Source organism: Porites lutea, chromosome 6 (genome assembly GCF_958299795.1).
Source record: "Porites lutea chromosome 6, jaPorLute2.1, whole genome shotgun sequence".
Classification (NCBI taxonomy): Eukaryota; Metazoa; Cnidaria; class Anthozoa; order Scleractinia; family Poritidae; genus Porites; species Porites lutea.
Window position 1 is genome coordinate 24,577,257 of NC_133206.1, and position 25,866 is coordinate 24,603,122.

At 37.7% G+C, this 25,866-nt stretch overlaps 1 protein-coding gene across 1 annotated transcript in view; it reads right to left on the reverse strand.

Moving 5' to 3' along the window:
• The window catches only part of LOC140942343 (ubiquitin carboxyl-terminal hydrolase 7-like), a 38,434-nt gene that overhangs the window by 11,722 nt on the left and 846 nt on the right, over positions 1-25,866 (reverse strand). Inside the window, exons 3-24 of the mRNA XM_073391299.1 lie at positions 22,598-22,687; positions 21,572-21,645; positions 20,674-20,738; positions 19,709-19,797; positions 19,016-19,124; positions 18,786-18,874; positions 18,235-18,276; positions 15,952-16,006; positions 15,202-15,246; positions 12,416-12,451; positions 12,257-12,297; positions 11,845-11,894; positions 11,177-11,259; positions 10,401-10,510; positions 7,828-7,925; positions 7,010-7,065; positions 6,132-6,164; positions 5,212-5,256; positions 4,895-4,961; positions 2,172-2,241; positions 682-742; positions 139-209 (exon numbers count right to left, since the gene is read on the reverse strand). Coding sequence (XP_073247400.1) covers positions 139-209; positions 682-742; positions 2,172-2,241; positions 4,895-4,961; positions 5,212-5,256; positions 6,132-6,164; positions 7,010-7,065; positions 7,828-7,925; positions 10,401-10,510; positions 11,177-11,259; positions 11,845-11,894; positions 12,257-12,297; positions 12,416-12,451; positions 15,202-15,246; positions 15,952-16,006; positions 18,235-18,276; positions 18,786-18,874; positions 19,016-19,124; positions 19,709-19,797; positions 20,674-20,738; positions 21,572-21,645; positions 22,598-22,687 — 1,479 coding nt within the window. The remainder of the gene's footprint in view (positions 1-138; positions 210-681; positions 743-2,171; positions 2,242-4,894; positions 4,962-5,211; positions 5,257-6,131; positions 6,165-7,009; positions 7,066-7,827; positions 7,926-10,400; positions 10,511-11,176; positions 11,260-11,844; positions 11,895-12,256; positions 12,298-12,415; positions 12,452-15,201; positions 15,247-15,951; positions 16,007-18,234; positions 18,277-18,785; positions 18,875-19,015; positions 19,125-19,708; positions 19,798-20,673; positions 20,739-21,571; positions 21,646-22,597; positions 22,688-25,866) is intronic.

A 25,866-nucleotide genomic window follows, 5' to 3' on the forward strand; every position in this document is an offset into this window, starting at 1 on the left:
GAATCGTGGTGAAACAGCAGAACAAGTCCTGCACGTTACCTTAGCAATTAAAATGCATTTTTCGTGACCACTGTCATTGTGCGAGCTTTAACCATGCTTGTTCTGAAACACCTTAATTTATCATCAGTAAAAACTAACTTTGGTTTGGTTTTCTCCACGTCAAAGAGATCAGATCCTTGGTGTCCAGCAAACTGGTCTTCGGTGACAACCTGATAAAAACCGCAATAAAAAGGACTTGAAGGAACGCCAAATAAATAATACTAGAAACTGTCCGTGGTTTACTTGAAGGATTTTGGTGGCTGTTTTGACGAACGCACGCATGTGACTCGAAAAACCTAACCTACCACGAAAGAGTTAAACCCATTAAATTAAGTACAAATTAATGCTTTCTATTCACTCGCAACACAAGAATGCCCTAAGAAGCCACGGATGTAAAATCAGCTTCAAATATATGTCTAACAATTTAAACCTCATAATTATGGTAGGAGAAATACTTAACTACCAATATACATTGTAACTTTCAAAAATCCTTCCCTCTTACTGGTCAAAAATAGTTCTAACTTTTGAGCCGGTGAATAAACTCCTATGATTAACTGCGATTTTCATACTCTCTCAAAAAGAAATACATAAGGGAGCAAAAGCCAGAAATATACTTGTAAATACAAACAGCATTCAACTTACGTCTACAGTCATGTACAAGTGCGCCTCTTGCCTTTCCTTTCTTCTTTGTGCTTCAAGTCTCCTGAAAACCAACCCCCAGCCAAAAACAATTACAATGAAACCTGTATTAAGTTAGTCCGTGCTGGGCTCTCGGTCGGTGCAGATGACCGAAAAAAAGCGCGCGAACAGCGAAAAGCGAGCGAGAGAAAAACGGCAGGAAGAGAGAAGGGAAGAGCCTGTAACTTTTTCCCTGCCTCTTACCAGGGACTACTCATGAGACGGACACCCTGTACATAGTTGACACAAGCGTCAATGAGTCTGAAACTATTCCTCCCATCTTTTCTGTAAAAAGAACCGGTGTGTAGAGGGCAAGTGTATTAAGCGCACACCAGAGAAGCTCTTGCACCTGTATCGCTAAAGGTATCATCCAAGGTTAAAAAATTATCATTTTTCGAAATTTGCAATTTTCAGAACCTAACATAACGCTCGTCAAGAGCTTTCTTTTAAAAAAAATTCCAGGAAAAAAAGTTTTTTTCAGTGCAGACTTGTGGAGCGCAAAAGTTTTTCCTATGCTAATTATTTTAATTGATCGTCGACAAGTCCTGTCATACTTGATTAGCTCTCTCTTCCGCCGCGATCTGCTCACCGTTTACATAAAAACCCATAAATCGGCCCGTGTACCACACAGGAGAGACGTAACACATTTTAAGTAAGGTAAGCTGTTTTTTTATTGAAATCCTTTAATTTTCGTAGGTTACAGAAACGATAGGTTTTTTTGCCATACAAATCCTTATATTTTGAATGTTACGCAACAATGCCGATGCTCGCCGATGCTCATATTTCGAGCTTGGGCTACCTGTGGTTGAAGGTACGTTTTGAACTCCAAGTCGGCAACCCGTGAACCAATTTGGCTGAAATTTGGCCAGCATACCGGCAGTCATATAATTTTCCTAAAAAATCGTCTCTTCGAATTTTGATTTCTTTTTTCGTTTTCGAGTTAGAGTATTTTTTCACAGGTAGTGCTAATGATTTGCTATCTTTAACTTCAAATGCTTATAACAAAAGAACAAACGCACTAGACAAAAATCTAAGACACGGTTTTTTTGTCAAACGCGTTAGGAAGCGAATGCGATCGTAATTGGCTTATTCCGTTTACTTTTGGCTGGCCAGGACTTAAATTCACCGTGACAACCACTTTCACAAGAAGCTTCTCATTTTTGAATCGCGTTAATATTTTGATTCTTAAAAAGGAATAAGCAGCAACCTGGAACTATTAAGCTTTCAGAAAATGTACGGTTTATGGGGCATTTATTGAAAGCAAAAGCGCTAGCGCCGATCAACGTGAGGAGGGCGTTTGAGGGTGGATGATACCTTAATACAGTTTGAAAATGTGTTTTCGTTCACACACAAATGAAACTCAGTTTTGTATAAATGGTTGTGCCCAGACCTCACGTAGATAACGTAGCTTAGAGCACAGAAATGGGTAATTAAAGTTACGTTAAGTTTCTTACTTTTCCTCCTGTAATCTCTGTACAAGTGTCTCAGGAATTAAACTCTCATCTACATCCTCTAAAATATCCCCTGTAAATGTACCATAAAATAAGAGAAACATAAATTACGCGTACAAATACATTAGCCGGTTCCATTACTGACGTTCCCTTAAACTCGGAAAGTTCAGCGACCGCGCTTATATAAAAACAACTCTTCACGGCCGGATAAAAGTGATGTCTGCGACACACTTTCAAGGCCGGTTTTCATATAAACACTACGACTAGTCAGATCGTTATTGCTTTTTCAGAGATAGTAGCGATCACAGCGGCGACTCCGACGACGATCGCTGAGATGGAATTCACTTCAGTCTATTTCAAGAGTGGTTTTCACATAGTCAGTACCGACGATTTGGTCGTAATTATTCGGTGAGGCAGTAGTAGACTGCGAGCAGTCTCTCTTTTTCTTCAAATTTAGTGAGGGGAGTGCACGCGCGCGAGACACGAGAAACGAGGGCGGCAGCCCTACAAGAAAAAAGAGCCTCTCCCGTCTCGCGCCTTCAGTCACGCGCGTGCTCATTTGCGTGTCTCGGGCATTTTGCTCGACGGACCAAGAAAAAAGAGAGACTGCTCGTAGTCTAAGGCAGTAGTGATCGTAACGAGCAAATGAAAACCAGAATCAACCTTAAACGTGTCCAAAGGTATATCTCACACCAACACACCGTTATTATAATTCATACATTGCCGGGATGCGTGCGAGGGATGAAATTGGCACCGTTTCTTTCATTCTCTCTATCCCTTCAAAGCCAAGCCTCAGTTATACTATTCACATAATTCTGACTTATGACAGGTAGAAGCCAGGTTTGTGTTTTGGGTTCGAAATCAGTTTTGTAAGTAATAATAAGGGCGTTTCCCATCGAAGAGTTCACTTTTTTACCGAGCCTTGCCAACTTAAATAGCTGTCCATATTAAACCTGATTTGTTCACTCCCTTCACTAGGGTCCTTAAGCATTGACGACGAATGGGACGACGGCGACCTACCGGAAGTGGCCGAGGCGAGTTGAACGCTACTGCACACGCACGGCTCGTCGTCCAGATGCTGTTGAGAACGTGAAAACCCGTGGTTTGGCGTCCAGCAGTGAACGTGAGTAAATTTACTCGTATTTTTACCCCTTAAATCCACTTTCCTGAAAGAAATTTCATATCAACTGCGTATTCGAGTTTCAACGTATATTTTCTTTGTATTTTTGTACTTAAAACACCAGAAAATCGATTGATATAGGTCTTCGCAAACAAGCACCAGCGAGTCGCATCAAAACTTTCTTGTTTGTGTTTTCCAGCTTTTCGCGAAGCAAAAAGGTTTACAGGTCAAAAAGGTGCAAAATCAACTTGTTCTGCCCTTTTTTTCTTTAAGAACTGTAGTGATTTGTCGCCAAACATTAGAAACCGTTGGTTTTATTTTTCTTTGTAAAGGAGGTGGAATAGTCAGACAAACATGATTTGGTGTTATGCCGAGAAGTGTTTATGATATGGAACCCTGGCTATCAACATCCGTATAAAAGCAAGGAAAGGAGGGATGTATGGAACCAGATAGCTGTAAACCTGAGTGGCCTTGATCATACGGAAATCAAAGCCAATAAAAGATTCATGAGAAACAGACTGCCGACCTTGCTGATTACCAAGCATAAAGCGAAAATAGGCCAAGAGGAAAATGCCACTGGAAACACTTGCGAATTAGAGACCGAACTAGTCCAAGCTCTCAAAGAAATAATTGACAGGAAAATTAAGTTGGCCGACGAAAAAAGCTCCGAAGACGAGAAAAAAGAAAAGGAAGAAGGAGCAGCTCGAGAGGAACACAGGCAAAGCGCTATGGAACGTTTAGGGCAGACCGTGAAAAGACATTTTTGAGTACTTCGCTCATTCGCATTTCCTTTGTTTACATGGAAAACTCGTCGTCCACAGCAAGCGAGCGCTTAAATCTCGAATTTTCCCGCCGTGAACGACGTTCACGATCCAGTCTTTTCACGGTGCAGTTCGCTGTCGCCGTCTCTTTCGTCGTCGATGCTTAAGGTTCCTCCTTTTTATGTGAACGTTACCAAACAGGCCACAAGTCATGACTAGACCTGAGAATATTCTCACTCTCTGATTTCCAGTAGGCAAAGTGGCGTCGTGCAGTGTCAAAGCACTACATACGCTAAGATTTTTCTCGTTACAGACGTCAAAGAGCGTGAATTGAATCAATGCAAACCGGTCGTTTCGATACGAACTCAAACAGTGAAACTGTACAACAATTTCGATCGCATCACGCATAGTTTGCACGTGAACAAGAAAAACATTCCTCGTTCTCTAAGCCAAGTACGTGAAACTATTTACACCTCGACTGAATTAGACTTGCCACAGGACCTCACGAGTCAAAGAGAGCAGGGCGAGCCCAGGCTTTTTAGGCCACGAAGCGGCAGCGCGAGTGACGAATTCGGGAGAGGTCGTCCTTCTTTCCGCGCTATTAAATCGGGCGAAAGATTACGACTTACATCGAAACGACCGGTGACCGAAAAAATACACATTGCGGCCCTTGATGATGCTGAAAATAGAACTGAAGAAAGTTCCCTTTCTCTCTTCAACTTGTAGCCTACATGCAGCTTGTCGCTAGCTACATGTACTTCCACTGGCATTAGTTGTCACGCAAAAACAAAAAAAACTGTAAAAAATTTCTACTGATTACTGGTATAATATGCTGTGATACTTACTCATTTCACTGTCTCTGATGTAAACTAACATGTACGCATTTGTACAGTGTTTTACAGTTATGTCATCCTGCAAAATAACAATACATTGATCAGATAGTAACAGATAAAGATGCTCGTTCTGTCTGAAATAGAATTTTAAATATCGCTGAAAACTGCGTCATTTTGGTACTGAAAAGTGGCAATAAGATAGAGTGATGGCCGGGGTGATGACGTGGAGCAAATCCTAATGGAGTTGCGCACCATCCTTGTACCTTTTAATTTTATAATCATAACCAACTCCGAGACAACTGTCAGTATATATTTGCTGTATACTGTACCTCATATCCTCCAAAGTTATTGTCAATTGCTTCTTTTTTGGTAGCCTGATATAATGAAACGAAAATTAATTTCAGTATCATTGTTATTATTACATTCCAACCTACAGATGCAGACAACCACGACGAATACAGCAGTGAAAACGTCACTAAATATGAATTTGCACATAATTCTATTAATGTCCGGTTATTTAGCCCCACTCAATTTGTTACAAGTGAACGAATCCTCCGGGGGATGGATGTTGAGGACAGTATCCATGATCAAAAAAGAGAAAGGAAAACTCGTCATCCAGTTGTGTGCTTAGGTCCTTCATAAAACGTTGCGTTTCACGTCGTAGTCGTGAAGTAGACTTCAAAGAAATGTGCCAAATAGTTTTAGAGTGATGAACGTCAACTGCCGGAAGTGAACTTTTGGCAATCGTGAGCTGTGATTTTGATCAAATGTTTGGGCAAATCGTCTCTGTAAGAGTAAAAAACACTAAGCAATACAAATCTGTAGCGTCAAGGCATGTTGAAAGAGAAAAAGGCTTACTTCCGGTTGACGTGCGTCGCTCAAAAACGTCTTTGCACAAGCGGCCTAGTATAATTCACGTGCAGATCTGTTCTTTTGCTCATATCTTTATAAAGTTCTTGTTGCCACCGTAGTTGAGCTCGCGAGGTGTCACTCACTCAGAAATTCTTATAGAAGGGATTCCCTACAATTTTTCTTTGCATTTTTATAATAGAAGAATACGACAATACAAGCGCACCCATAAATAAGGGACGTGAAAATAAGCGTAACGAGTGTAAGATTAGAGATCAACATCGCCAAAGCAGCAAAAGAGAGAAAAACGATCTTCTGAGGTACTGTATGTGAGAGAGGAATCATAAAAAGATTGACACACTCATGAAAGGGCAGTAAATTCACCCTACTACTCACTTACCAATGATACAACATCGTCATCAAATTTGCACCACTAAAATTTGAAAACATGACTATATCAGAAATATGGCACTTACTGTATTTACTTAAACGGAGCATACGCCTGTATTAACAGCACCCCTAAAAAAGCTCAGTCAGGGTTACGATTGCCCGCGAAGATATGGTAAATGGACATGGGTCCCCCTCTACCAAAAAAGGAAAATGCCAGGTTGGAGTCTGGCGCGGTATAGACTACCTTGATGAGGGTAGATGGAACTCGCTGAGCTTTGGTTAGCAGTCTGTCTAGTGATGGTGGCACGATAAACCAACTGGTTCGTGGAAACCTTAAAGCGCAACCTCATTTTTTAATGAGAGAATGTGGAATATTGAAGTTTACTCCAACGACGTAAACGGGACTTGAGCAAACAGCGAAGGTGTCGCGTCCGGCAGGTGTCTTGTGGAGCAGCAGCACAGGCCCGTCATCCTACTACTGCTGTTGTCTTGCGGAAAGTGTTACGTCTCTAAGTGGGATTGCTATTGCTATTGCGGGATTGCTGCTGAGACATGGCTGAGAATTCCCAGAAAAAGAACTGGAGAGGATCACACCTTAACAATAAGCACTATCCCCATCCCCCGCCTCTCCAAGAAAAAAGAAAAGAAAACTGGAGACTAGAGCACAGTTTCTTAACAACAATGCAGTACTAACTACTCAATGAAAATGTCAATGTTGATACTCCTATCAGCATTACAACATTTAAAATTCTAAATAATCTCTACAATTTCAACTATTATCTTTACCTCTGCTATTGTTCCACATATACATACTGTACATTGTTATGCTGTTGTTGATGTTTTTGAACAAGACAAGGAATAATAAAGATACATAAGTCAGCGGCTTACCCTTCCATCACCCTTCGGGTTAACGTAGACCACATAATGTCCACCATGATTATCTCCTGTTATTGAGAAGACACAGCACATTATCATTACAGCAAATTATTGTTAAATGAACTTTGATCTAGTTTGTAGTGGTACATGTAATTAAGACAGAAGAATGACGACTTTTATGCATGGTATGGGGCAAGATCCGTGAACAACCAGGCCAGAATTATACTAGGAGGCCCTACCAGAGAAACTTGCCAAGTGACATGCTCCAAAACGAAGATTTACGCCATGTTAGCAGAATCACAACAAAAGACAACTTTCACTCAGCAAACGTCTGTCAGTGACGCAAAGGACGAGAGTTCACAAGAAAAAGATGTAGTTTTTGAAGACCAAAAATTGCATCAATAATCAACAGTTGCAACCCCAAAAAATCACGTGCAGTTGTACACTTCAGTTCCAAGGTAGATGTAAAAAAAACGTACCTTACCGTAAATGTGATAATCAACCCTCAACTGTTAAAATTTATACCTACACTCTGTCCAGGTTGGGTTAACAGGCTTACATGCATTATTACGGTGTATTGGCATAGTGTAGTGTGAATTAAGTGGTATAGTTGCATAGCACTTGTTTAAAGTAAAATTAAACGTCAATAAATTTTGTATGAAGTGAGAAATTCTGGAAATCCTTCGGACATATTATATTTCCTCATTATAAAGGAACAGTGAAAACTATAAGGTAACATGCAGACATGCAGCAACTGATTTAATTTGTTTTTTTTTTCGTTTTTTTTTTTGGTCTTTTTTTTCCCACAATAAAAGATGCTCTGCACTTACCACTATGTACAAGAACAGCATGTAATGTATAATGTCCTAAATGATCTGCAGGGTCTTGAAGAAATTGATTTAAATTGAGCTTCTCCATAAATTCACATCTGAAATTTTAACAAGGATGACAAAACTTTTTCAACAAAACACACCTCGCAAAACACAGTGACTTATCTGTGAATATAAAACAAAGGGAATCATCACTGTGACAGACATTAAGTATCAGGTGCAAATTGCTACAAAAATATAGAGCAAACTTATGCATTGAATTCTTCAAGAATACTATTTATTCATCATTTTTGATAAGCTTTTACCGTTTTTTGATGTCCCTGCAAAGTTGTGTGCAGTAAGGCTACGTTTACAGGGCATCAGACAAATTTTCGACCGGATGCAAAGTTTGGCCAGACGCTTCATTCACAGAGGTTTGTTCACTGTTTTCACTCTCTTCTCACGGAACTTTTAACACCGACTAGCGACATTTTGCACACGAGGTCGGTCTCATAGAACAGCATCAATTCGCCTACTCCAAGTTTTCTTCAACGACAGTGGCACTGCTCCAAGTAGTAGACTCTTGGAAGTTTGCCGTCGACGATGGTCTAAAGTCTGTTTGCGTTTTTCTAGACTTAAGAAAAGCGTTTGATGTCATCAGGCATGATATACTGCTTGCCAAACTTGAATCTTATGGTATTAAAGGGAACGCTCCTCAGTGGTTTAATAGCTACCTGTTAGGCGGATCTCAATTTGTTGTATGTAGAGATCCGCTTCTAAGCTTCGACATCTCCCGTTTGGAGTCCCCCAAGGGTCGGTCCTGGGTCCAACTTTGTTTAAAATTCATATAAACAACATATCTAAAGCATTTCACAATTCTGATGTTGCGTTATTCGCAGACGATACCCACATTCGAATCGGTTCCAAAGTCGTTGGCGAGGCCGAGTACAGAATTAATGAGGATCTCAAAAGCTTTAACCAGTGGTTCTCTAATAACGGTCTTCTTGGTAACACGAAAGAGACAGTGTCAATGGTTATTCCATCACACAGAGCCGTAAAAACGGCCAGAGATGTGCGTATACCTTACGGTGATTCGATTCTAGAGCAGAAGAGATCCTTTAAGTACCTCGGTGTGATAGTAGACGAATCGTTGTCGTGGAACAGTCACATATCTGACATATCTTATGTCGCCTCCAGAGTCTACCCTAAAGTTAAGCTGCTGCATAGGATTTTGTCCTTTCTGGATACAACTACCCTTTTGAAGATTTACAAAGCGACAATTTTACCTGTTTTAGATTACGGTTGTATTACCATTATATAAGGATCCTGCTCCATCAAAAACGCTGATTTTTTAAGACGATTATAAAACAAGTCTATGAGGACTATCTTAAGGGCAAACTACCTGACTTGTTCACAAACTATGATAGACAAACTAGGACTCTTAACGCTGTCTAGTAGGATAAGATATATGCGTTAGCTAGAGTTCAAAATTGTTAACAATCAACATTGTCCTTCGCGACGTCATAAATTATATATGACCTTGAGATCCGATCTGCCTAAAGTAAAATCCACTATTGGCCAGTTTACTTTTAAATTCACTGGAGCAAAGGATCAATTACGGGCTGATGGCCTAATTTTAGGATCTTTTAAAGGAAAAACATTTAAGTATTTGCAAGAACAAGACAAAACACAGAATAAATGTAGGTTGTAGATTAATTCATTTTATTTACTTATTCATTTATTTATTTATTTATTTATTTTTTTTTTTAACGTGTACTTTTTCTATTGTATATATTAGTCTTTCCGCGTTTTTACTATGCGCTACTTTTTCAGTCGTGAAAAATTTTATTACTGCACATAGGTTTATACCAGCTGTTTTTTTTATACTCAGCTGATCTATTATAATAAAATTATTATTAACTTTGAATGGATAGGCATTTGAATTCTTGTGCAGTTTATGTGGTACCATGTCAACAGCAAACTCAAACACAGCAATTTTTCACCGATCAAAAGTTCATCCGGTGCCATATGAACAGCCTTAATCTTCTGTATTCAAATGGCAGGTTTTTATGCATACTCATTTACTTATACTCAGTCACTCTACTTAACCTCAGAAAACTGAGGTGTATCTTGTTGTCTAGGCATGGGTTATGAATTACAATGCTTAATGCCGAGGGGAGACTCCCATATACAAGTGACAGGGATGCTCATCGCTCATGGTCTCACTTAGGGTATTTGGGACGGAAAGTCACTATATTTGCCCATTCAGGTATCACGTAGGGCTGTGCATAAAGAAATTTACAAAAAATGCTGTGACACTGTCTACACAGAACGCATTCTATGTTAACATCTTTAGCACAATAAAAAACAGTCTCGCTCTTATTTAGATATCTCTTTTAGTATGGTCTCTTTTAGGGGTCAAAAACCAAAAAACCCTTACTGAGTCACACCTACATTGGCCTCCCTTTGGAGTTTAATTTTATTGAATTTTACGACAAGCATCCCCCCCGGGTCTAAATGGAGCTTTGTCTTAAAAGGAAAGTGGACAGTCATTCAATGTTAATACCTATTTACAAATCTTAACGCAAACAAACCTGTCATTTATTTTAACATTTGTGTCTGTCATGGGATCATACTGAAATCTCATCAACTGAAGATGAAGGACTGGAGGAAATTTAGCAAAAATTACACCCTTCTTCGCTTCCTAGTATGAGAACAAAACGAATACAAAAATGTATAGTAACACAGTGTAACCACAACATCTTTGACAATATTATAAAGAGGAAGAAACCTTTCTAAACTTTGCAATGAATTGAAAAGAAGCATCATTTTAATTCTTACAGTATTGATCTATTGGATATCAAACTCAACTTGAAAACTCAACTGGATTTGTTTGTCAGGTGTCTACCAATCTCACCAGGCAATTTAGTATTGACATCAGTAAACAATGATAAAGACAAAAACTTGAAATTTTAAAAGATTCCTCCTGATTGCTAGAGTAAAAGGTTGTCAAATATGCATTTAACTGTAATCTTGGACAGAATGTTACTATAGGGCCATTTGCTAAGTCACAAAAAAATAACAGGACTAAAGATTCTGATTTAGGGCACTTACCATCAGAACTGACTAGCCAGACCAGTGCAGTCATAAAGACAATTTCACTATTTTACTTTCCAGCCAGATCAGTTTATTCCCAAATGGTGTGCACAAAGGAGATGAGTTTTTGGATAATTTTCAAAAATTGACCAGTCTGGCCAGCCACAAATAACTTTAGAAAGCGCCCTTAGTGACTGTAATAAAATCCTCATCAGACAACTTGATAAAGAATTATACCCATACTATGAAGTAACAAGAACAATTTGACACTAACCTGAAGACCATATTCCCCTGCATCATACTTATTGTCACCATCTAATGTTTCCACAGCAATATACTCTTTAAAAGACTCATAAACTGCAAAACAGTAACAGAAAGCTGTAACATCAAGGTACCCTAGAGACCTGTTAAATTGTATGTTTTGTCTTCCCATTTTAGACCACAAGATGCTACCCCAGACAACTGTTTCATGTCATCCTACTATATGCACATCCATCAACGCGCATTGTGCATGCAATTTACGAAAAGATAACAGGTGTATTTCCTGGAGAACATCACATGGTCTGAATTGGAAAAACAAAACAATTACCAGCTCAAAAGGTGTAATGTCTCAGACAAACAATTTATAATCAGCTGTTTTCTACCTAATAGCCTGAGTCACAACAGTGTATGTTTCATGTTTATGTTCAGACTGGAATTAATTTTGGCAACAACGTTTTGGGATGAAAATTATAAGAACAAACCAAGGAGCAAAAGCTCAGGAAAATGTCTAGTAACTGTTGTACTTTGAAGGAAAAAATGGTAACAGGCCCACAGTCAGGCCATTTAGGGTGAATATTTATCCATTAATCATACAAGCACTTACTAACACTCCACATGCAGAGTAGCAAAAATACAGTCAAAACACTGTACAAATCTTCATGGAGGAGTTATTTTACTTACTGTCTTTCTTTCCTTTGACATTCAGTTGGATATCATAAAATGGTTCTTCCCTGAAATCAAAGACAAATTTCACAATACAGATACTCCTACAAGAAACTGCAATTTTTGATAGCAACTGAAGTACCTGTAGTACCTTGGGTAGTTTTAGAATTTTGAGAATACCTTGGGAATTCTCTACATATTTTTTTTGCATGGTTATAGAAGTCTAGATGCGTGTATAATGCAACACAAAGAGCTGGAGCAATCAGGCAGAATGTACAGTTACAAGAGCATCATTCTTTACTACACCAACTGCCTGACCGGATAGGTTAAAAGGAACTTTTGAGAGAGGTCTCAAGCAAAACTTTACATCAGAGGTCTCCTTTTGTTATGGCCAATTTTGTTACTTGCCTAATTAAAATACTTTGCTTACCTCTGTGATACATAGTCTACATTTGTACATCTGATATAGGACTGTCGAAAGAAAACAAGTGTAATTAATAACAATTATATGGGAAGGAAAATAAGTTGAGAAAGAGTTTCCCTACAAAGAACAAAACAAAATTGCAAAAAATCACAAAACCGTACTCACCAACATTTTCCCTTCTAGTAATCTGGGAATTGTGCCCTGAAAAATTAATTCAGTCGACATGTTGAACATAATACAGTGATATTTAAATGTACATACATATCAAAAATAAGCAAGTTATAACAACACTGAAAATGACTGATTTTTTTTTCTTATGACACTACTCTTTTACCTGAAGTGCCTCAGTACTAAATAAAATATTCCTACACAGTTTTTGTTGTTACTATTGAAAGAAAAGATGTGTCCTCAGTTGGAACCCTGGTACATGTAATGACGTATTCGGGTTTTTGACTACCCCAAAATTTACAGGGTAAGAGAGCCCACGGCTAGCTAAATTGTTATTCCTTGCGATAGCAGGGTTTGTGATCACGTATGTCCCTGGACATGAGTTGAGTATGTATAAGTTGTAGTTAATTTTTTATCTCAGGTACTTTTTGTTTTTCTTTTGTTTTTGGGTATGGTAATGTATGCTAATGAAGTTGAAACAAAAGAAAAAGAAAGTCACAGTCACCTAGCAACAAACCATAAACAAACTCTTAAAAGATGCTGTCTCACTTCGCAGACAATTTTATGACTTTATAGGTCGCGGGATATGTTTGTTTGTCGGAAGTGTGTTTACAATCAAAACCTTGCTTTTCCCTTTAATTTAAGTTACACCAAGGCAAACCCTCAATAAATTGGTTCTCAATTTCCCTGCCAATGTGACCAGATGGGTCAAAGACTGGTTTCACCTCCATACATCGATTGGCCGTTGAACCAAATAATGCAAAATGGCTTTAAAATATGCCTTTTAGCTTATTTTCCTTACATGTATCTAAGAATTGATGATAAATACATCTCCACCAGCTTCAAACTGTCGTGCTTACCAACTAATTTGCATTATGACAATTAGCACTTACACGACGGGTGCAAGCACTCGCTTTTTCACAGTGCAAGAGCCTAGTTGACATGTCATTTCCGCCCTGGCACCCGTCGTGTAAGTGCTAATTGTCATAATGCAAATTAGTTGGTAAGCGCGACAGTGGTCACAGGCACTGGACGAAAGCCAGACGTGCCTCGAAGTCCGGCACAAATGGCTCGATTCGATGGGGAATTATGGATCTTTCTTCGAGCTGATCTCCCAGAGAGGAAGAAGAGGTTTCCCTCTTGGGCTGGAGATGAAAAGTTTGCAGTGGATTTGAATTTCGGCAAAAAAAAGGCATTCTTGTTGTGACTGGTCCAAGACCCCGACAGGTCAATCTGACCAGCCTTCACTTCGTTCTATAAAAGGAGTAACAGTGGTTAAGCAATAAAGCCAAAAAAACCAGTAAACAACAATCAGATACCAAAATGCAGTGGAATACATTGCAAGTAAGTCTTTTTTATTCATTTCATTTAAGAAAAAGTACGCTTTAGCGTTATTTAGCCTTTGCAGATCTCAGTAATATATTTCTCATACGAAGTCTCTTTTATATTTTCAACGGTCGCCTGTAACGCGACACCGGCGCGTCACCTATGGTATGTAAATTACATTACACCCTTCCCTCGTAACGTGAGTTTGGGCTGCCTCTGATCAACGGGGCTAAGAACCAAAACACAGTCATCGTGGATCCCAAATCACATTTATTAATTGACGCTCGCAGTTTCTTCCTGCTTCTCCTCTCATTAGAATGTCGGTGGTGCAATGTTAAAGGGCATTAACAAGCAGTTGTGGATGTAGGAAACTTTTGTTTCCAGGCATCTTGCGTTCAAATTGAAAACACATCAACATGCCCAATGCAATTTCTTTTTACCCCCTAGCGACTGAAGCCACTGCATGGCAGGCACAGGTTAGTTTTTTGGTTAGTTTTGCTCTTTTCGTCCGCACAGCAAGGGCGCGTCCTCAAAACTTCTCCCTTCACCCTAAGAAAACCGGTGCCTTCTGTGCCAAGGCTACAGCGATTGTCACCTCCAAGGCCTTTTGTTAGGGCAATTCACCCAGCCTAACACGAAAACGAAGCAACACAAGAATTGCCAAAGCGGACGAATTAATCCCAAAGGTCACTACTGGTCACGGGCAGTTTTTAGGGTCTGCCGTCTTTAGATAGTAATTATTAACCAAATCAAAAACGTAACGTGAAGAAAGAAACCTACAGCCCTGTTCAATATATCTCTCCTATATCACTGATTTTCATGAAATGTGACAAATAATCCACAAGTCCCACACATCTTATAAGATAAATCACGCTTCACATCAAAAACTGGTTTCACGGAGCATGTTCCTATTCTGGGAACTTTCACGCTTCATGCAACAAATTTGGGCCTAATCACACGTCATGCATAAACCCTTTCCTACCCTAGTGTTTGGGAGGTCATAGGTTCAAATCCTGTCAAGGACTCAGATTTTTTCTTTCTCCCACACTCATGACATACTGATTATTTCATTTTCACATTTGTTTCACCCAGCTTAAAATTTACCATCTTTCATTTCTTTCACCACACAATGCAACATCGACATTGCCGATCCTAACAGTAGGCAGGATGCGCGTCAAATATGAACCTAATATATGGCCTCACTCTCCATGAGTTCTCAGTAGCTCAAGTTGATAGAGCGCCCGCCCAGTGTTCAGAAGATCATAGGTTTGAATCCCGTCGAGGACTCAGACTTTTTCTTTGTCCCACACTCATGACATGCTGATTATTTCATTTTCAAAACATATTTCTAGTAGTACAAATTTTCCTTATGGCAAACTTTTTGTGCCTTACACGGCAAACAAGCCTTGTTATTGTAGTGATGTTTAATAATTGAAACATGAAGATAACTGACATACCTCTACACATGTCCCCTTCATTTTGCTTTCCATGTTGTCAATTAGCTAAAAAAACATTGAAAACCCATAATGTAGTGTGCAAACATTATGCACCATTACAAAAATGGTGAGACATGACTTGTATTAAGACATTAAAAAATAGCTCTCTAGAGAGAGCAAGTGTTTTTGTTATATCTGTTGTGCAATATTGCAATTTTACATAATTTGTATTACCTTGCTTTGTCATGTAAGAATGAAACATAACCTGTTTTGTCAAAGAAAATAAGGTGTGACAAGGTGACGCTTTATACTTATCAGACGCATCAAGTTACACGTCAACTTTGTGTCATATAGCATGCCAATGACAAGTACTGAAGAGAAAATGAAACCTTTCTTCTTGCATCAGAAAAGAACGTTTTTAAACAACAGGTCACGCTTATTTTTTCAGACACAACAGGTTACACTTCACTTTCACATTATGTAGGTCATACTAATGACCACAGTAATCCCTTTTTTTTGCAAAATTTCTTTTTACAAGAAAAGAATCAATTGATATACAGGAATTGTAATAAGACAGTTACAAACAACCACTAGAATTATAGTATACTGTCTCTCCTTGTTTATCAACTGAATCGTAACAGTATTGGCAGCCGGCCTTCAAAATTATTGTTTTTCGTATTTACCGACATTGCAAACATTATGGACTTACAACATCACTTCAGAGAGTTTCAGTTTCCATGGAAACTATAAACACAAAAATTATCATCTTACCACTCGGCAAAGTTCCTGAACATCATGCTGCATAAAACTATCCAGGGTTTCCCATCTATAAAAGAATTCAAAAAAAGTAGAGATGACAATTTTGAAAGAAGGTTTACAGGGTAACATTCACATAATAATCATAATTAGGATGATTAGCTAATATCCTTGTACAGCGTAATTTAACAGGTCTCTGTGTCACCATGTGAATGCATTTCACAGTGTGACTATTGTAACCTGCAGGATCACTTAGACAAAATTCACCAATAAATCTGATCACAGGAAACTTAACAATGCATGCACATACTAACAAAGAGGTTAGTCTTTGAGCCTGGGAATCAATAAGCTACTCAAAGCCCAAAATAACTCTTATTAGTCAAGTTTTTGGTCCGTACTGTAAATTATGGAATGATTTTTTTTCCATGGATTTATGCCGGCCCAAGCAAGAAGCGCACTGGCCATAAATCAAGGAAGAAAAAACAAGGATCCTTAATTTACAGTACAGACTGAAAAAAACGAGGCTAATAAAATGTTTCTTACATGACTTCCTGTTTGGGGGAAGGGAAACAAGTGCAGGACAACCGATTTGATAGACAGGCATCAAAAAGGAAAGTTTTAACTGCCTTACGGAAACAATAGCACATCACAAAGGCTTTTCATTGAAAGGAAAATCAAATTGTCAAAGTGCGTGTTGAAAAAGCTTAAATGGTCAAAAGAGCACAGTAAGCATTAATTTTGCTCGCCAATGTGACACTAGAGTCTTGAAAACTGGACATTGCGTCTGACTTGAAGTTGCTTCTATCTTTCTTTCGCGGGTCTTTGAGAAAAACATTGCAAATGGCAAAGAAGCTTGTCAAGATGATCTGGAGCAGGTATGTTTACAGGAATGTTTGTTATCATACATGTATTTGTCAAAGGAATCGCTTGTTTTCCCTTAAGCCAAAACATTTCAAATCTCTGCCAGTCGACTTTCATCTTCTTAACTGTGTACTGCGATAAAATTTTCAAACACTGACTAAATTCTCTTCCGTGATAAGATTATGATTCAGTATCTTTAATGCTTTCCTTCACAAATAAACACAGATTAAAATGTTGAAGGACAAAGTCAACATCCAATTCCTCAAGGTTAACAGACATCTTTCTTTAACCTTAAGATTAAGAGCTGCAAAATGAGCATTTTGCTCTTGACAGTTTGGTCTGTATAGGAAGTTACGGACTACAAATTGACCAATCACATGGGGAAAACAGACTTAGCCATGTAATAAAATAAATTATTGCTAGCAAGATTGTACAAGAAGGCCTATCATTAGACAAAGTTTTCCATGTTTGTAACTTTGCATACACTGTGCTCCTCTGGAGACCTATTTGTTTTCACCAAGCTGTGATTTTGGACTCATATATTCTGCAAATAATTTACCATCTGCATCTGGGCCTTAGTTTATGTTCTGTCTACTACTTAGCATAACAAGTCATCATAAAATCACTACAGGTATACACCTATTTCAATTAAGGTTGCTTCAGAGAAGAATGATGCATGATCCAATTGTTTCATAGCCCGCAGTGCATTACTGTAGCAAGTCTAGTAAGTTTTGTACCCGCAATGAGCCTAGAAACCTAGAAAGCAAATGTCGCTGACGCTTCTATGCTAGGTCAGCAGAATGTTAAGACAATTTATTTCAAAACACTGAATCCTAGGCTTTTTAACTTAGACAGTAATTTGAGGTTAGGTTTTTCTCTGTGGTAATATGCAAATGCTGCAAATTTTCAACAAGTTTGCTTGGCTTGTGCGCGTGGGAATTTTGGATGGAGTTTAAAAAAATCAAATTCAAGGTGTTTGTTCATGAACTACGATAAATAACTTAACGTTTACGCAAATATCTCTTTTTGAATTTTTTTAAAACTGAATAGAAAAAAGAATAGCCAGTTGATTTGATTTATTGACACCAGCATTCTGGCCCATGTGGAAAGCAGCTTAGTCAGGCGGTAAAACCCTGTTAATTCAATGTTGTTAAAAGAAGAAGCTTCTAATTTCTTACTGCGAGATTTTAAAAATGACATTCTTCATCTTGCTCATGCTTAAGAATTTTAGCAGCCACTTGACTTGAAAGCTCTCTTGAATGCCTTCTCACAAGTGGTCTCCATTATTTCAATGAACGTGAACAAGACTAAACTTCCTGCTACAAAAGGGTTTACCATAGTGCACTGCAGGCTATGAAACATGGTTCACGGGATCAGCAACCTTAATTGAAATAGGTGTATCTACATTTGGTTGTAATACTGTTTAGAGAAATTTACCCAAACGATCTTGTCAGCTTCTTTGTACCAACTGCTTTGTCACTACAACAGACAACGAAAAAAATTTCACAAAATTATAATTGAAAAGCTATGGATGTTTTGTTTACTTAGCCACACACGCACATTATACCCTGCAGTTGTGTTAACTGCCTGTATCAACACCAGTGTGCCTAAACCCAAACATTTTCCATGAATAGACTATTAAAAAAGTAACTACAACTTGACTAACCGACGAATGACAGAAATGATGGATATAACAGCATGACAAATGATCAGAGTATAATAAACAGAGTGATATAGAAACATGTTTAAGGTGAACAGAAAACATCAGTCTGTACCACTTAAACAAGTGGTTCCTTTACAGCATGTAATTACCCGTTTATTACACCTACAAAAAGGAAAAATTATAGCTTCATCCACAATAACATCATCTTCTGGAGACTTTCTACAGCACAATGTATTTGGAAAACTTTTCAGTTTGAATCTGCTGCTTGCCATTATTTTTGCCATAAATGTGATTCTAACTCTCTCTTACGATACAATAATCAAACCTGTGTTGAAGTTCATAAAAAGTTCTTTGAAGAGCGAAAGCTACACTTCTGTTTGGGTCATCATTTTCTGTTGGCATCTGGTACACAGCCTAGGAAATTTATAAACCAAGTTATTTCAACACAAAATATTCAAACTAGTAAAATACAGTATAATAAATTATAATTAATCAAAACTTTCTTTTGTAAACAGAAATGACTAACAATAAAGCAAATCTATTAAGCTGTCCAACCTTTCTTAATTTATTTGTGAAGTATAATGTCTGCAACAAAGAATTCATGTAACACGTTGCCCCTTGATTCTTGAGTCCCACAAACCCTGTGTGTTTCTTGGAGTCCCATCTACAGAGAGAAGACCGTACAATAGTTATTAGTGTTCAATTACATTTTAAAAAGGGATAAAAATGACTTTATATACAGGTTGCGCACAAAATTGCTGTTGTCAATGATGCCCAAAAACTGATAAGGATAGAAGCAAATATTGAAAGAAACATAACAACATTTAAAAATAAAAAATCCCAACTAGCTGGAGGCAAATCAGCTGGCTGTTATCAAGTGTAGCCAAGGAGATCAAGGAGATGAACTTGGGTCTACTAAGAAAAAATCCAGCTAGTGGTTATGCCTGTGGCGGGGGGGGGGGGGGGGGAAGGAAGGGAGGAAAGGGGGGGTATAGGATCTCTGGATTGCAATTTCCATCTGCTTGGTCATGCTGCCTCCTGTACACTGAAGGGTGTGCAAAACAGCCTAACAAAATACTCAGCTTCATTGCATGACAACTGTGACACAATCACTCTTATAATTATTAAAATAAACATTGGTCAAAGTGGGTCTTCAACTCAAACCTAAATACAATGATAATGATAAAAAAAATTACTGTAGTAATCTTATCTCCTGGTCAAAACAGACAAAGTACAAATCATACTTACGCAACTCCATGTGGGGCTTCTGCTGCAACATGGACTTCCAGTACAATACTGTCATCTTTTATAAAACCCTTATTAGGATCCAGAGCATCCTATAGGGCAGAAACAGCAAAAGAAGATTAGTTACAGATCAACTTGCTGATCAGTGGTTACATATGTATAACTAGTTAAAACAGTAATGCTGTAACTACAATAATAATAATATTATTAGTCAGTACAAAATACAAGAAAACGGATATAAAGCCTACAGGTAAGAGATGGAATCTGTTACATGTAGTTGCACACAATTTTTCCTTTACTGGGCTACTGAAAAAAATGATTTGCAGGCAGTGCCGAGGCAAAAATTTCAGGAAAGCTAATTTGTGTCAAAAATGTAGTGTGAAAAGAGAGATGGTCATTAGGAAATGCATACTATTTGCTTATATATTATTATATATTATTATTTGCTTATTTCTAGCCAGAAGTCTACTTAAAGAAAACAATTCTCCCATCTTTACAGTCAATACCTGTATTAATTCAATGTGCATCAAAACTGATCTGGAATTATTAGATACTAATCTCACTCAAAACATGTTAACTCCACATCCAAATCCTCAACTATCATATTGGAAATACATGTAACCACTTCTACTGCCATCAGAGCTGTCATTAAAGAGGTGGGGGCTGGGGATTTCCCCCAGCTACTAAGACCGTGCCCCCCCCAGCTACTTTCATGGGAAAATAGAAGAAAAATAGAACCAACAGAAATCCCTAGCTGTTTGATTCCCCACCTAGTTGTTGCATTTACCTAGCAACCTGAAAACTTAGTGACAGCCCTGGCCATGCATTCTTCAAAGGCACACCACAATGGCAGGCATCAATAGAATTATTTCAACCACACATATATATAAATATTTGTAAATAAGTTATATGTACAAGATTTGTAACTATCTAAATTTTTTTACAATTAAAAATTACTGTGAACTTACATTCCATGCCACAAAATGACTAAAGCCCCAATCATTTTCCTTGGAGAAGAAAAGATGTGAAATTTCTACAAAGAGAAACATATTAATAAAGTGAAACATTATCACAATGGTTTCTTATAAGAAAGAAACACCACATTCAATCATGGGTGCACACCACACCCAATCTTCCTGACACCAAAATTTCTAAGTAATTACAGAGAAATCAAACTAAATATAACAGGTTTATCCTATATACATGTATACTATTACTCTTAACATCATAGTTTGTTTGTAGCTTCAGACAAAGACCAGACAAGCAGACACCCTTGTGAATTAAGTGGAAATTGTGCTGTCTAGAACAGCCTGGAATTTAATGAGTCCAACTTTTGGTCAAGATGTAGATGGTCGAGGGTAATGTGTCTAGGGTCGAAGCTACTGCGTCGAGGGCTGATTTTTTACCTCAAGGGTTCATTTTTTTATGCTCAGTTTTTTTTTTTCAATTTTTATTGTGTTTTTTAGGGAAGTAACAAGCACGAGACACGCAAAAGTTCAGTTTTTATTAGTGCTGACCCAGAGTGCTGACAGATGCATTGTAATACCAGTAGTTCCCAGTAAAAAGTGAAGTGCTGCGAGTAAAGCATGACATTTCAAATAATTTGCATCAGTTGCAGTTTAATTTGATTGTTGATATTTGACATTAACCGCGTCAAATAACTGTACATGTAACAGTACGCTACACGACATGAAGGCAATCGATAAAACCTGAACTTTGAACCAAAATAAGTGTTTATATCAAGCTACATTGTATAAAAGTGCGTGAGAATAAATCAGTGTATTATTTGTCTGAAACCTGTCCACGATAAAGTTAAGAGCATGTGTTTGTAACACTGTTTATAAATGTATAATAATAAAAACTCACTTCTGCTGAAGTCCTCTCCTCCTTCCTGTTGGGTTACAAGTGTTAATCTTGCGGACGCTTGACAAGACCATGATCTATAGAAGAACAAACAATCTGAGTGGAAACCATGGATCTAGCATTAAACAATAAAGTACTCTCTTGTTACCGTTTGTTACTGTTGTTGGTTGTGTGCTTGCTTACTTTTATTTACCCAGTCACTCCTGGGAATTTTGTGGAAAAACACCCTCACTACATCTGGTTATGAAGAACCAAAAATGGCCAAAAAGCTGTTGACACATCGCACACTTCAAGGTCTTATGTTTATAAGTTTATAAGCATCCAAAATTCAGGCCTACACAAAAAGCAAAATTCTATGCTCATTCTGGCATGCTTTGAAAGATCTTTTCCTCCTAAAAAAGTTTGGGAAGAAAGGAAACACAGCAAATGAGTTAATAAAGCACACCACATATATACTATTGGTTATGAGACAAATAATATTGTCCTTAAAATATACGTACTGGAATTAAATGCAATCTAGTAAAGACTTCTATTATTAAGAATTGAATGAAAAAAAGCTCCACTCATTCTGTACATAAGCAGCCTATATTTTAATACTGTTTTTTTGCTCATAAAATGAAAAGTTAGTTGCCCAACATAACAATCTACCTGCCCCAGACAATGAGGGCTGTATAATTTGCAATGAATTTACTACTGAGATGTTAAAATTTAAAACTGGTCGCTCAGTTTTCTTCTTGAATTTTTAAAATTCAAAAGCCTAAAACACTTTTCAATCTGACCAAAACCACAAAGCAGTTTATAATAATAAATTTATTGACAATTCATTATGCATGATGCAAGGTAGATTTGAATTTCAATTTCATACTAGTAGCAGCAATGACTGATCAATTCAATTTTGAATTAATCTGTTTATTGATCTTTGGGGTATGTTCTGGACATTGTTTGACTGTATAAAAAAATTCAGCCTCTAAACTTAGCTATAGCAAGATCTGACAATGTAAAACACAAGAAGAACACCAACACACTTACAATGATTCTGCCTCAGGATTGCACTGCAGAAAAAATCCCACACTCTTGACTTTTTCATGATTAGAGTATCTTGGCATACACATGATACGCCTACAACAAAATAGACAAATTCGTCAGCAACCCACAATATGTCATGATAGGGGCTTTTTTTACTTTTGGGGAACCGTCACTTTAAAGAGGAAAAAAATAACTGGTTGCACAAACATAATGATGAGTTTACGCAACAACGTGACAAATGTACATGTAGACACCAAATGTAGAACAAGCAAAAAAACATTAATTTTCGTTTAGTTATTTTCTGTACTCTTTTCACTTACATGTAAATTTACAGTACTTACCTAAAATCCAAAAAATTACTAAGTAATGCCCCAACTGTGATATTCATTGTTTGTATCTAAAAGATGCATCCAGAAGTGACCAGTATTTGCACTTTTTGCATTCTTTTTTGTCAAACTTACGATAATATTTTTTTGGGCGTATTAAACTCATAATTTTGCTCATGCACTTACTTGTTTTCCTCTACAGAATGACAGTCCCCTAATGAACAAAAGCCACGATATGCCTAGAACTCGTTCTGATCTTGTCTTGTTTCTAAGTGTAGTCCCCAGAACCTTTTCCCCACAAGTTGGGTGATCAAAAACAAAAGTCCCTACATTTTCCGTTCTTCCATCTCTAAAAGGCATGATATTCATTTCAGTTCCCAATTTTCCACCCATTGTCTGCGTGCCCCCTCCCCACCCCCTTCCACCACATAATTTGGCTTTTGTTACCTTTAGGGGACTGTCACTTTACAGAGAAAAAAACTTAGCTGAATGCATGAGCAAAATGACAAGTTTACCTAACAACATGACAAATGTACAGGTGTGAATGTTACAGGTCAAAATTAAATTCAGGTGAAAATTGTTTCACCTACGTTGATCCCCTATTTCCTTTGTGACATAGGAAATTGAGAATCAACCTGGGCAGGGTTGAAAATAACGGACAGCAGGTCGCCAGTCATGATGACCAGCCAAATATATTTTAGCCCGGACAAACCCCAATTCTGGCCGGTCAAATAATGAATACTGTAATATTTTTTGCCTAAGGAATATCGAATTACGCTGGCAATAGATCATTATTACTACATTGAACTTCAGGTTTTTGGTGGCAAGTTGGTCAAAATGCATGAATTCACACATTGTAGAGTTCCCTTCCTCAGTTTTCGCACATTTCTATGTCCGTTCTACCTTGAGTATCATCGTACAGCAGTGTCTGAAGTTTCTAAAGGTAAATGTAAAGCGTAAATCCTTTTCAAATTCTCAAGGTTTTGGAAATAGAATACACATACCGTCAAACAAACTTTAGGAATTACGAAAAAATAATTTGATGTTCTGCAGTGATGTTCAGAAATGAACATCGGTAAAAGTTGATCTTTTTCATTGCCTGGCACATGATCAAAAGTCTCCTCCACAAAGAAGACACGTCACTAATATTTTCGGCAAAGAAGTTGATTTGGTGAGAAGTCTGTTCCACAGACAGCATGTTTATTATCAGAAGTTAATAAATATACAACACAGCTTTCACTTGGGTCATCGCACAACACGTTATCATGAAGCCCTCAAATGTCACCAGAAATTTGCATAAAGCTGTTTACAAGAAGGAAAATTAAGCGCCGAGATAGAAGACGTTCGTTCTCCATTAGCTAAAATTTTTAACAGACTATTCTGGAATCGAGTCTGCAAACGAGGGCCATGTTTGACATAAGGAAATTATTATTAATCGATGCACTAACATTTATTCCCAGAGAAACACAGGATGACCTGTTAACAATTGCGATCAATTTGCCCGAACTCCATAACATTTATCACTGGACAGCAGGCAATTTTTACAATGTTCTTACTTATTAGAAGCCGAACATTAGGCGTTAGCTGTTCAGCCAAATTAACTGTTAGATCGTAAGAACAGTCTGTTTGAGCATTAAAATCGTTAGAGCATTGGACAAACCGTACGTAAGAGAGCTAGCATTTGGGCTGACCGTCAGTGCTTTTCGGCAAATCATTAGCTATCCTTTAGTTTTCTAACAGATAACAGATTATCTTTAGTGTATGTTCTCCCACAGAAGGTCACATAACTGATTATAGCAAACAGAAAGTAAAGCCGGTACGAACTGCATCGTTGTGTTACTCCACAACTCAGTTTGTTGATGTTTTGCTTTGCTGCTTTTCAGTAGGACATGACCACATGAAATTTATGGCAGCATTCTTTAAAAGGCTTTAAAAGGTTTTAATGTAAAGCAGCAAAAAAAGCCAAAGAAAAAAGAAATCATTACAGCATCATAGAACATTAAGCAACAACTGTATGGAAAATAAAATGTTCATATCCAAAACTGACCAGTCAAAATGACCGGCAAGACGAGAGTTTGACCGGTCAAGTCCACGATCAGGCCGGACATTGTTCATTGACCAACCGTTATTTTCAGCCCTGCTGGGTTAAAAAATCTTAACCTGAATTAAATTTTGGCCTGTGATATATCAACACTCCAAGTTGCAACCATTTTAGTTGCCATGGTTCCTAAAATTATGCAGCTGGCAACTTGATTTGTGAAAAAGTCTCCCTAAACCAAAAGAGTTGGTTGCCAAATGCCGACCAAGCAAAAACTTTAACTTGGAGGGTTGATATATAAGCTAGATGTAGAATGTAGAATGAGAAAAAAACATTTATCCGTCTTAGTTCATTTCTGTATCATTCTCTCTTGAATCTACGATAAATTGGCTAAAAGATGCATCCAGAAATGAGCAATACTTGCACTTTTTTCATTCTTTGTTGTTGAACATACGACATTTTTTTTTCTTTACATTAAATTAAACTCGTTATTTTGCTTGTGAGCTAACTTGTTTTCCTCTACAGAATGACGGTCGACTAAAAGTTATGAAAGCCATTATGTTGGACTGCATTAATGTCTAAAAAGTCACAACATGAACGCAAATTCCTCCTTAAAAACAATTTCCACATTTTTTCCCATGAAATGCTTTTGACCAATATATCAGAGATTGCAAACCATTGCCATAAAAATGCATAAGTAAAATTTCATTAATCTTTCCAACAATTGGACATGATGGCATTTACAGATGTATGTCCGAACTGAGAATTAGGCATTCTAACAGTTTTTTTTCTAGGTAATCTAGGTGGTTAAGTCAAGCGTTATTCTCTAATCCTTTTCTCTGGCAAGTGTTTAAGTACATTACTTACATCCAAAAATAAATTAAAATAATACCAAGAGGATGCACAAT